We start from the raw sequence: 13,827 nt of genomic DNA, 5'->3' as shown, positions 1-13,827 counted from the left end.
CAGATGTTCATGGTGTTATGCAAGATTGAGAAGCTATGTAGTAACTATAGGGAGCTAAGACATGATTCCAGACGTGCTACCGTCTTAAGCCGTCTAGGCCCAGATGTTCATGGTGTTATGCAAGATTGAGAAGCTATGTAGTAACTATAGGGGGCTAAGTAATGATTCCAGACGTGCTACCGTCTTAAGCCGTCTAGGCCCAGATGTTCATGGTGTTATGCAAGATTGAGAAGCTATGTAGTAACTATATGGAGCTAAGACATGATTCCAGACGTGCTACCGTCTGAAGCCGTCCAGGCTCAGATGTTCATGGTGTTATGCAAGATTGAGAAGCTATATAGTAACTATAGGGAGCTAAGACATGATTCCAGACGTGCTACCGTCTGAAGCCGTCCAGGCTCAGATGTTCATGGTGTTATGCAAGATTGAGAAGCTATGTAGTAACTATAGGGAGCTAAGACATGATTCCAGACGTGCTACCGTCTGAAGTCGTCCAGGCCCAGATGTTCATGGCGTTATGCAAGATTGAGGAAGGATCTCATTTCAGAGAACTTTTATGCAGAAAACAAAATAGGCTTCAATTTGTGTGCACAGGTTGAAACTGATGCCCGCACATTTTGGGTTAGCATTTAAAATACACACATTTCCTTATTACAAAGAACTGAATTCCTTGTCAGGTTGATTCTATACCACACTGGGGAAGGTGCTCCAACATTATTACCCCCGGTCACTAATGGGCCAATTATTTCATTCCTTAAAGCCACTATACACTTTCGGTAAACAGTATTGTCCAAGTCCCACACTTCGTGTATCACAACTGATATATAAAATAACAAACCTGTGAAAATTTAGGCTCAATCGGTCATCGGAGTCGGGAGAAAATAATGGGAAAACCCACTCCTGTTTTCGCGCGTTTCGCCGTGTCATGACATGTGCTATTAATAAAACCGTAATTCTCGCTATCGAGAATTGATATTGTTTGAATGTTTTCTCAAAAAGTAAAGCATTTCATGGAACAATATTTCAAAAGAAGTCTTTCACCATTACCTTCTGCAAACCCTGTAAATTATTTGTAAATCTGTGAACTTTTTTTTGTTTCTCTACCGAAAGTGTATAATGGCTTTAAACCATGTTAGCTTCATTCGGAGTAACAGCCTGTGCTGCTAATATGAAGCGCACCAAACTAAAATCAATCACAACAACAATCTCTGTGCCCTCCTCATTAGTAAACATTCAGTGTAGCTCACATGCCTGCATGCTTCGTTTTTGAAAGGGCAAGGGCACCAAGGCATTTTCTCCACGGTAAAAAGGGGCACCCTAACTGTGAATTTCTACTGTAGCATCTCAAGTGCACCAAGGCAATGACCAGGGGGCATGGAGGCAATCGCCTTCATTGCCTCCATGAAGTATCAGGCCTGAGCTCAATATCAATCGCAATAATGCAAAGCCCACAGTTCAAATAGCGTATTCTGGTTGCACAGAGAGTGTTTTAAACTCCACGAACACCATGGTTTCTGAATGAAGTGCACTTATTTCTTGTGTACAGAGTAAAATCTTAGACAGTCATCCTACAAACATTGTACTCCTTATTACTTTAAAACAGCCAGTTTTTCGTTTGAGTATCTACCCTTTTAAAAAGTTTTGCTCCTTTGTGTTTTGCTATAGTTTTTAACTATAAGTGTAGTTTCTATAGTTAGTGTTGCTTTTTACAAGTATGCATTTTTATATCATGTCAAGGGCCTTGAGGCCTTGCATAAGGAGATACCCTTTGATTATTATTACCTTATATTAAACTGAACATAAACATGAGGCCAGAGCTGCGAATGATAATGCCTACATGCGAGGGTTATTATCAATAAAGATAAGAATACTGAATACCTTGACATGCAACATTTCCAGTTCCAGAGTAGCCAGGTTTACATGTACAGTAAAAACTGCCAGCTGTATTGGTACAATCAGCATTCATGACACAGTTGTGCATCACTGTAGCATCCGTACATTCATCAATATCTGTCAATGATAATCATACACTTTAAATTAACAGACTATAGACAATAGTTAATCAGTCATGATATGTATCAGACAGATTCGCTTGAATCAAATTAAACTCTTATTTTATGATAAGTCTGATTAGTAACATAATGAAAGAACAATAGCAGTAAGTATGGAGGCAAGAACTGGACAAAGTGTGGTTTGAAGCGGGTCATGTAGTCTGGTAATACACTCTTATTGAAAACTCAAATTAATACTAGTGAGTATGGTAACCATAGAGGGCACATTTTGTTAAGTTGGACTGAACATCTTACGTCACTTTGCCTGAACATCTGACGTCACACAAAAAGGCTCCAGAATAACGCCAGATACCTGCATGATCGGACGTTCGGAACTTCACAAATGTACCTCGATAGCGCATTAATTTCACATAGAGATTCAGTCAGTTCATGTATGTAGTACATAGTGAATAAATCAACACTATATGTCGAACCCCACATTGTGCTTGGTTATTGCTGCATGCAGAGGGTCAAAAGTGCAAGCTGACACTTCATCATCTCGAACCAATCAAAACACAGATAAGGAAAGCTTGCGTCACAGCATGTTTATCCAATGAAATCATTGTATCTAATGAAATCATTGTATCCAATGAAATCATTGTATCCAATGAAATCATTGTATCCAATGAAATCATTGTATCCAATGAAATCATTGTATCCAATGAAATCATTATATCCAATGAAATCATTGTATCCAATGAAATCATTGTATCCAATGAAATCATTGTGAAATCATTGTATCCAATAAAATCATTGTGAAATCATTGTATCCAATGAAATCGTTATATCCAATGAAATCATTGTATCCAATGAAATCATTGTGTCCAATGAAATCATTGTGTCCAATGAAATCATTGTATCCTATGAAATCATTGTATCCAATGTAATCATTGTGTCCAATGAAATCATTGTATCCAATGAAATCATTGTATCCAATAAAATCATTGTATCCAATGAAATCGTTGTATCCAATGAAATCATTGTGTCCAATGAAATCATTGTGTCAAATGAAATCATTGTATCCGATGAAATCATTGTGTCCAATGAAATCATTGTGTCCAATGAAATCATTGTATCCAATGGAATCATTGTATCCAATGAAATCATTGTGAAATCATTGTATCCAATGAAATCATTATATCCAATGAAATCATTGTGTCCAATGAAATCATTGTATTCAATGAAATCATTGTGTCCAATGAAATCATTGTATCAAATGAAATCATTGTGTCCAATGAAATCATTGTATCCAATGAAATCATTGTGTCCAATGAAATCATTGTATCCAATGAAATCATTGTATCCAATGAAATCATTGTATTCAATGAAATCATTGTGTCCAATGAAATCATTGTAACCAATGAAATCATTGTATCCAATGAAATCATTGTATCCAATGAAATCATTGTATCCCATGAAATCATTGTATCCAATGAAATCATTGTATCCAATGAAATCATTGTGTCCACTGAAATCATTGTGTCAAATGAAATCATTGTGTCCAATGAAATCATTGTGTCCAATGAAATCATTGTGTCCAATGAAATCATTGTATCCAATGGAATCATTGTATCCAATGAAATCATTGTATCCAATGAAATCATTGTATCCAATGAAGTCATTGTATCCAACGAAATCATGGTATCCAATGAAATCATTGTATCCAATGAAATCATTGTATTCAATGAAACCATTGTGTCCAATGAAATCATTGTTACCAATGAAATCATTGTATCCAATGAAATCATTGTATCCAATGAAATCATTGTATCCCATGAAATCATTGTATCAAATGAAATCATTGTATCCAATGAAATCATTGTATCCAATGAAATCATTGTGTCCAATGAAATCATTGTGTCCAATGAAATCATTGTGTCCAATGAAATCATTGTGTCCAATGAAATCATTGTATTCAATGAAATCATTGGGTCCAATGAAATCATTGTATCTAATGAAATCATTGTGTCCAATGAAATCATTGTGTCCAATGAAATCATTGTATCCAATGAAATCATTGTGAAATCATTGTGTCCAATGAAATCATTGTATCCAATGAAATCATTGTATCCAATGAAATCATTGTATCCAATGAAATCATTGTATCCAATGAAATCATTATACCCAATGAAATCATTGTGTCCAATGAAATCATTGTATCCATTGAAATCATTGTATCCAATGAAATCATTGTGTCCAACGAAAACATTGTGTCCAATGAAATCATTGTATCCAATGAAAACATTGTGTCCAATGAAATAATTGTATCCAATGGAATCATTGTATCCAATGAAATCATTGTATCCAATGAAATCATTGTATCCAATAAAATCATTGTGAAATCATTGTATCCAATGAAATCATTATATCCAATGAAATCATTGTATCCAATGAAATCATTGTGTTTATTGAAATCATTGTGTCCAATGAAATCATTGTATCCAGTGAAATCATTGTGTCCAATGAAATCATTGTGTCCAATGAAATCATTGTGTCCAATGAAATCATTGTATCCAATGAAATCATTGTATCCAATGAAATCATTGTATCCAATGAAATCATTGTATCCAATGAAATCATTGTGTCAAATGAAATCATTGTATCCAATGAAATCATTGTGAAATCATTGTATCCAATAAAATCATTGTGAAATCATTGTATCCAATGAAATCATTATATCTAATGAAATCATTATATCTAATGAAATCATTGAATCCAATGAAATCATTGTGTTTAATGAAATCATTGTGTTTAATGAAATCATTGTGTCCAATGAAATCATTGTATCCAATGAAATCATTGTGTCCAATGAAATCATTGTGTCCAATGAAATCATTGTATCCAATGAAATCATTGTATCCAATGAAATCATTGTATCCAATGAAATCATTGTATCAGATGAAATCATTGTATCCAATGAAATCATTGTGTCATATGAAATCATTGTATCCAATGAAATCATTGTGTCCAATGAAATCATTGTATCCAATGAAATCATTGTGAAATCATTGTATCCAATGAAATCATTGTATCCAATGAAATCATTGTATCAAATGAAATCATTATATCCAATGAAATCATTGTATCCAATGAAATCATTATACCCAATGAAATCATTGTGTCCAATGAAATCATTGTATCCAATGAAATCATTGTATCCAATGAAATCATTGTGTCCAATGAAAACATTGTGTCCAATGAAATCATTGTATCCAATGAAAACATTGTGTCCAATGAAATCATTGTATCCAATGAAATCATTGTATCCAATGAAATCATTGTATCCAATGAAATCATTGTGAAATCATTGTATCCAATAAAATCATTGTGAAATCATTGTATCCAATGAAATCATTATATCCAATGAAATCATTGTGTCCAATGAAATCATTGTGTCCAATGAAATCATTGTGTCCAATGAAATCATTGTATCCAATGAAATCATTGTATCCAATGAAATCATTGTGTCCAATGAAATCATTGTATCGAATGAAATCATTGTATCCAATGAAATCATTGTATCCAATGAAATCATTGTGTCCAATGAAATCATTGTATCCAATGAAATCGTTGTGTCCAATGAAATCATTGTGTCCAATGAAATCATTGTGTCCAATGAAATCATTGTGTCCAATGAAATCATTGTATTCAATGAAATCATTGGGTCCAATGAAATCATTGTATCCAATGAAATCATTGTGTCCAATGAAATCATTGTGTCCAATGAAATCATTGTATCCAATGAAATCATTGTGAAATCATTGTGTCCAATGAAATCATTGTATCCAATGAAATCATTGTATCCAATGAAATCATTGTATCCAATGAAATCATTGTATCCAATGAAATCATTATACCCAATGAAATCATTGTGTCCAATGAAATCATTGTATCCATTGAAATCATTGTATCCAATGAAATCATTGTGTCCAACGAAAACATTGTGTCCAATGAAATCATTGTATCCAATGAAAACATTGTGTCCAATGAAATAATTGTATCCAATGGAATCATTGTATCCAATGAAATCATTGTATCCAATGAAATCATTGTATCCAATAAAATCATTGTGAAATCATTGTATCCAATGAAATCATTATATCCAATGAAATCATTGTATCCAATGAAATCATTGTGTTTATTGAAATCATTGTGTCCAATGAAATCATTGTATCCAGTGAAATCATTGTGTCCAATGAAATCATTGTGTCCAATGAAATCATTGTGTCCAATGAAATCATTGTATCCAATGAAATCATTGTATCCAATGAAATCATTGTATCCAATGAAATCATTGTATCCAATGAAATCATTGTATCCAATGAAATCATTGTGTCAAATGAAATCATTGTATCCAATGAAATCATTGTGAAATCATTGTATCCAATAAAATCATTGTGAAATCATTGTATCCAATGAAATCATTGTGTCATATGAAATCATTGTATCCAATGAAATCATTGTGTCCAATGAAATCATTGTATCCAATGAAATCATTGTGAAATCATTGTATCCAATGAAATCATTGTATCCAATGAAATCATTGTATCAAATGAAATCATTATATCCAATGAAATCATTGTATCCAATGAAATCATTATACCCAATGAAATCATTGTGTCCAATGAAATCATTGTATCCAATGAAATCATTGTATCCAATGAAATCATTGTGTCCAATGAAAACATTGTGTCCAATGAAATCATTGTATCGAATGAAAACATTGTGTCCAATGAAATCATTGTATCCAATGAAATCATTGTATCCAATGAAATCATTGTATCCAATGAAATCATTGTGAAATCATTGTATCCAATAAAATCATTGTGAAATCATTGTATCCAATGAAATCATTATATCCAATGAAATCATTGTGTCCAATGAAATCATTGTGTCCAATGAAATCATTGTGTCCAATGAAATCATTGTATCCAATGAAATCATTGTATCCAATGAAATCATTGTGTCCAATGAAATCATTGTATCGAATGAAATCATTGTATCCAATGAAATCATTGTATCCAATGAAATCATTGTGTCCAATGAAATCATTGTATCCAATGAAATCATTGTGTCCAATGAAATCATTGTGTCCAATGAAATCATTGTGTCCAATGAAATCATTGTGTCCAATGAAATCATTGTATTCAATGAAATCATTGGGTCCAATGAAATCATTGTATCCAATGAAATCATTGTGTCCAATGAAATCATTGTGTCCAATGAAATCATTGTATCCAATGAAATCATTGTGAAATCATTGTGTCCAATGAAATCATTGTATCCAATGAAATCATTGTATCCAATGAAATCATTGTATCCAATGAAATCATTGTATCCAATGAAATCATTATACCCAATGAAATCATTGTGTCCAATGAAATCATTGTATCCATTGAAATCATTGTATCCAATGAAATCATTGTGTCCAACGAAAACATTGTGTCCAATGAAATCATTGTATCCAATGAAAACATTGTGTCCAATGAAATAATTGTATCCAATGGAATCATTGTATCCAATGAAATCATTGTATCCAATGAAATCATTGTATCCAATAAAATCATTGTGAAATCATTGTATCCAATGAAATCATTATATCCAATGAAATCATTGTATCCAATGAAATCATTGTGTTTATTGAAATCATTGTGTCCAATGAAATCATTGTATCCAGTGAAATCATTGTGTCCAATGAAATCATTGTGTCCAATGAAATCATTGTGTCCAATGAAATCATTGTATCCAATGAAATCATTGTATCCAATGAAATCATTGTATCCAATGAAATCATTGTATCCAATGAAATCATTGTATCCAATGAAATCATTGTGTCAAATGAAATCATTGTATCCAATTAAATCATTGTGAAATCATTGTATCCAATAAAATCATTGTGAAATCATTGTATCCAATGAAATCATTATATCTAATGAAATCATTGAATCCAATGAAATCATTGTGTTTAATGAAATCATTGTGTTTAATGAAATCATTGTGTCCAATGAAATCATTGTATCCAATAAAATCATTGTGAAATCATTGTATCCAATGAAATCATTATATCCAATGAAATCATTGTATCCAATGAAATCATTGTGTTTATTGAAATCATTGTGTCCAATGAAATCATTGTATCCAGTGAAATCATTGTGTCCAATGAAATCATTGTGTCCAATGAAATCATTGTGTCCAATGAAATCATTGTATCCAATGAAATCATTGTATCCAATGAAATCATTGTATCCAATGAAATCATTGTATCCAATGAAATCATTGTATCCAATGAAATCATTGTGTCAAATGAAATCATTGTATCCAATGAAATCATTGTGAAATCATTGTATCCAATAAAATCATTGTGAAATCATTGTATCCAATGAAATCATTATATCTAATGAAATCATTGAATCCAATGAAATCATTGTGTTTAATGAAATCATTGTGTCCAATGAAATCATTGTATCCAATGAAATCATTGTGTCCAATGAAATCATTGTGTCCAATGAAATCATTTTATCCAATGAAATCATTGTATCCAATGAAATCATTGTATCCAATGAAATCATTGTATCAGATGAAATCATTGTATCCAATGAAATCATTGTGTCATATGAAATCATTGTATCCAATGAAATCATTGTGTCCAATGAAATCATTGTATCCAATGAAATCATTGTGAAATCATTGTATCCAATGAAATCATTGTATCCAATGAAATCATTGTATCAAATGAAATCATTATATCCAATGAAATCATTGTATCCAATGAAATCATTATACCCAATGAAATCATTGTGTCCAATGAAATCATTGTATCCAATGAAATCATTGTATCCAATGAAATCATTGTGTCCAATGAAAACATTGTGTCCAATGAAATCATTGTATCCAATGAAAACATTGTGTCCAATGAAATCATTGTATCCAATGAAATCATTGTATCCAATGAAATCATTGTATCCAATGAAATCATTGTGAAATCATTGTATCCAATAAAATCATTGTGAAATCATTGTATCCAATGAAATCATTATATCCAATGAAATCATTGTGTCCAATGAAATCATTGTGTCCAATGAAATCATTGTGTCCAATGAAATCATTGTATCCAATGAAATCATTGTATCCAATGAAATCATTGTGTCCAATGAAATCATTGTATCGAATGAAATCATTGTATCCAATGAAATCATTGTATCCAATGAAATCATTGTGTCCAATGAAATCATTGTATCCAATGAAATCGTTGTGTCCAATGAAATCATTGTGCCTGTAAGACCAGAGTCTGTCTTAGACTAACCTTCACAAGTGCTTCCATCAGCAGTATATCTGTAGCCATTGTTACACACACAGTTGTATCCTCCCTCCATATCCTCATTAACACAGTAGGCATTGACATCACATTGAAACATGTTTGTTGCACACTCATTCAGATCTGCAATGGTAGTGGTATTATATTAGGAGAACAGACATGGAAAGAGTAATTTTATAATACATAGTTTTTATTCTCAATACTACAAAAGAGTAGAACATGTAAATAAAGTCATGTGTTAATGTGATACAAGGTTGAAACAAGTTACATTGAATCTTCCACTGTGTTCATTCCTATTGACTCACCTACAACGGAGAGACTGTAAACACTTGTTTTATCTTCAATGGAATCAGATGGTCGAGGCTGGATTTTGGTGACACAGGTGTAGTCACCGCTATCTCTTGGATGTACATCCATAACTGTCTTTCTATAGACATGTTGATTGGAATCAAGTGTGGTTGGGAATTCATTCCTATCTGGGTATCTTATTAATACAGGGCCAACCAGGTCTGCTGGTAATACATTCACAGTGCAGATGAGTTCCACATCATCGTTGGCTTGAGTGTCAAGAACAGGTCCAGTCATACCATCAGCTCGTGTCAATGACATCTGAAAGTCAACTGGAAAGCAATCATGTAAAACTTCATTAAAGTACCATTATTGAATTTATCATTTAATATTTTATTCTAACAATAACAATAATAACAAGTTCTTATTTTACATCAACGTATCAATGTCCTTTGCATTAGTGCCCTGGTCATTAGTTTTAAAAGTTGCATCCTCCAATCAAAATGACAAAGATCTACCTGGATGTTGTATAAAACAAAAAATGAATTGTTTTCATTCGTGACAATGAGAATTTTTTCATTCGTTGATTTGAACATTCCATCGTTCAACTCATGAAAATATTCGCACCATCATTATTTTTATACTGACATTATAGTTTAGTAATTTCTTTATTTAATTGCACTTGTTTACTACAAGGCAACACGTTATAAATATCCCTTCCCCACCGAAAAACATACCCAAACTGGTTTATTGTATCCGTAAGTGTTCTGTGCAGTTTACATCATTTTGTGTAACGAGTTCCAAATACCATAATTGCATTGTCAAAGATAGCTTGGTTGAATTCATGTCCAGATAAAATGCTATTGAGGAGGAGAGTGATGGACACAAGGATCAGTGGAGAAAATTAACTTCAAATCAATCCAGGGGCCTATTTCATAGAGCTGCTTAAGCAAAGAAAATAGCTCGCTTATTTCTCACATGTTACTGGCAAAAATGTCATGCCATATACATTGCTTGTGACTGGTGTTTAGCTGTTGTTTACTTAGCATAACAATTGAGTGCAGTCTTAATCGGTAATCTGATTTTTACTAAGCAAGGATTTTTTTGCTTAAGCTAGAATTTGTGCTTAAGCAGCTCTATGAAATTGGGCCCTGGAGTCTCCAAATTCTTCAATTTGACCCACAGAGTCTAAGTGTGTTACAAACAAACCTAGATATTTACCTTTGTCACATACAGCGTCATCAAAACCAGGTATAGGATTACATGTACATTGACCAGTCACTTTGTTACATGTACCACGTGATACACAGGAACATTCGGAGGCACAATTCAGTCCATATTTCCCGTCATCACATTCTAGAAGAAGTCAACAAAATTCAATAAAATTTAAATCTGTAAGTCATACTAAATTAAAGGTAATTTGAGACCCGCTCTGTGAAAATGAGTCAGATGTAGGCAATTTCAGGAATTGAGTTGTATGCATGGCTGGAAAGAACACATCAGCAGCAGTAATTTGGTAATGTTACTAAGCTTTGGGGCGTATCGCGTTGCTGAGTTACACCCGTTTGAAACCAGCCACTACACCATTTTTTTTTTTTTTTAACGAATTACGAGTAAAATGATATTTTAAACTACCATTGTGTGCAAAAAGATACAAATTAGACCTAAGTATGATCATTTTTTATATTTTTTTAAAATTCATTTTCCACATTAAACTGTCCATAACTTAATAGTGCATTGGGCGACATGCGACTCATTTTCACAGAGTGGGTCACATTTTGTGTTGTTAAGCCTGAAGGCAAGAAATATTAGAATGTTTAAAACAGGCATTCAATCACGACTGAATACAATTATACAAACATTTGCTATTTGTATCCCTTTTTCATATGCCTAGTTCTTTTCAAAGTTGTTGGTGTATGTATGTGGGTTTTTTTCCTTCTTCTTTTAAGTTGAACTGTATGGATTTTAATGCTGGCTTTTTATCCACAATGTGTCCCTTTGATTACATCTATTTTTTCGAAGTCTCATTCTTGTTGGTTAAGTGCTGGTTGATTGTTTGTTGTTTTGATTGTTTGTAATACTTGCTCATCACCTATTGTGTGTTTAAACCGTTTAACCTTTTAGCTCTTTTTAAAGAAACGTTTTATACTATACATGTTCTAGTGCAATTCAACCATATCGGTTGTCGTACTGTTCATTCCTTTGTAATGTTTTTATGAAATAAACCTATAAATATATTTACCGTATATTGAACATAAGTGGTATTCATTGAAAGTCGACTCATCTACGAATGTCATGGCAAAAATAATATGAATATGTATTGCCGAATAGTCAAATAGGTGCAATGGGAGTAAGCTACATTCCTCACTGAGAGATGGTCACTGTAATGCACATAAAATAACACAGAGTAGCGTGTGTGGTGAGGATGAGAAAATGACACAGGAAAGCTGGTCTTGGGTTTGAGTCTCACTGCGTCGCGTGACAAGAAGCATCACCACCATTAATCTCTTTTACAGCCTTTCAAACTCTATACATCTTTATACATCCTCTTGTAATTATTAATTTACAAAGTACATCTAGGTTAATTAAGCTAAGAGGTGAGAGTTGACTCTACCTGTACATGTGTCTCCATTTCCAGTGTAGCCAGCTTTACATGTGCACGTATGTCTGCCTGGTGTGTTGGTGCAAACAGCATTCACGTCACAGACACTTGGATCATCTTCACATTCGTTATAATCTATTAAAAATTAAAAATATAATAATTTGCTCTCTGCCTACCTCTAATTAATACTCTTTGACAGCTTTTTATCTAAATGTCACCATCGAAGTATTAGTGTTTGGATTACAAAAGACTCATCGGTGTGTTAAAAAACATTTTGAAATGTTAACAAGTTCAATGTTTTTTAGTTGTTAGAATTAATAAACAAGTAGTAAAAAAGTCCTCCAGGTCATGAAAACATGTATGTTTTTCATGGTTTAGTGTTGTTATTTAGCTATGTTTTTCTTTCTGAAGGGACATCTTCGAGCAAGTCCGACTGGCACATTTAGTTGACCCGTGATTGTCCATTGACCAGCACACATATGCCCAGTTCTGCACATATCTGTACATGTACTCGAATGACTCGTTTGGAAGTCTAGTCAACCATCAGTACCATGGTATTCAACACTCCATTAAAGACAGTGTACACTATTGGTAATTGTCCAAGACTAGCCTTCACAGTTGGTGTATCTCAACATAATATGCATAAAATAACAAACCTATGAAAATTTGAGCTCAATCGGTCATCGAACTTGAGAGATAATAATGAAAGAAAAAAAAACCTTGTCACACGAAGTTGTGTGCGTTTAGATGGTTGATTTCGAGACCTCGAGTTCTAAACCTGAAGTCTTGAAATCAAATCAGTGGAAAATTACTTCTTTCTCGAAAACTATGGCACTTCAGAGGGAGCCGTTTCTCACAACGTTTTATACCATCAACCTCTCCCCATTACTCGTCATCAAGAAAGGTTTTATGCCAATAATTATTTTGAATAATTACCAATAGTGTCCACTGCCTTTAAAGCCATTATACACTTTCGGTAAAAAAAAAAAGTTCACAGATTTACAAATAATTTACAGGGTTTACAGAAGGTAATGGTGAAAGACTTCTCTCGAAATATTATTCCACGAAATGCTTTACTTTTTGAGAAAACGTTAAAACAATATAAATTCTTGATAGCGAGAATTATGGATTTATTTTAAACACATGTCATGACACGGTGAAACGTGCGGAAACACGAGTGGGTTTTCCTGTTATTTTCTCCCGAATCCGATGACCGATTGAGCCTAAGTTTTCACAAGTTTGTTATTTTATATATAAGTTGTGATACACGGAGTGTGGGACTTGGACAATACTGTTTACCGATAGTGTATAATGGTTTTAAAATGAATATAAAGACAGTGGAGTGCTTCATTTGGAAATGTTGTTGTTGAAGTCGACTGTTTGATGGAATCCTTTCAAACATTGAATAATACTTTCTCCTTTTACTAACATGAGTAACAGTTGTATAAAATTGTCCAATAAAACAGTCTCTTTTTGTCAACTGGAGACATTCCTGTTAAAACAAAATTGTTAATCTTCCCAAAAAACAGACAAATTATTCAAAAGTGAGCCAAGTTAGAAAAATAAGACCA

At 32.9% G+C, this 13,827-nt stretch overlaps 1 protein-coding gene across 1 annotated transcript in view; it reads right to left on the bottom strand.

The window, feature by feature from the left end:
• LOC117297699 overlaps positions 1 to 13,827 on the bottom strand; it is a 40,866-nt gene that overhangs the window by 16,956 nt on the left and 10,083 nt on the right. Inside the window, exons 8-12 of the mRNA XM_033780845.1 lie at positions 12,269 to 12,391; positions 10,876 to 11,010; positions 9,672 to 9,986; positions 9,355 to 9,489; positions 1,879 to 2,010 (exon numbers count right to left, since the gene is read on the bottom strand). Coding sequence (XP_033636736.1) covers positions 1,879 to 2,010; positions 9,355 to 9,489; positions 9,672 to 9,986; positions 10,876 to 11,010; positions 12,269 to 12,391 — 840 coding nt within the window. The remainder of the gene's footprint in view (positions 1 to 1,878; positions 2,011 to 9,354; positions 9,490 to 9,671; positions 9,987 to 10,875; positions 11,011 to 12,268; positions 12,392 to 13,827) is intronic.

The sequence above is a fragment of the Asterias rubens genome, chromosome 12 (genome assembly GCF_902459465.1).
Source record: "Asterias rubens chromosome 12, eAstRub1.3, whole genome shotgun sequence".
In the NCBI taxonomy this organism is placed as follows: Eukaryota; Metazoa; Echinodermata; class Asteroidea; order Forcipulatida; family Asteriidae; genus Asterias; species Asterias rubens.
Note: the sequence above shows the minus strand (reverse complement) of the source record. Positions and strands in the feature narration are given on the sequence as shown.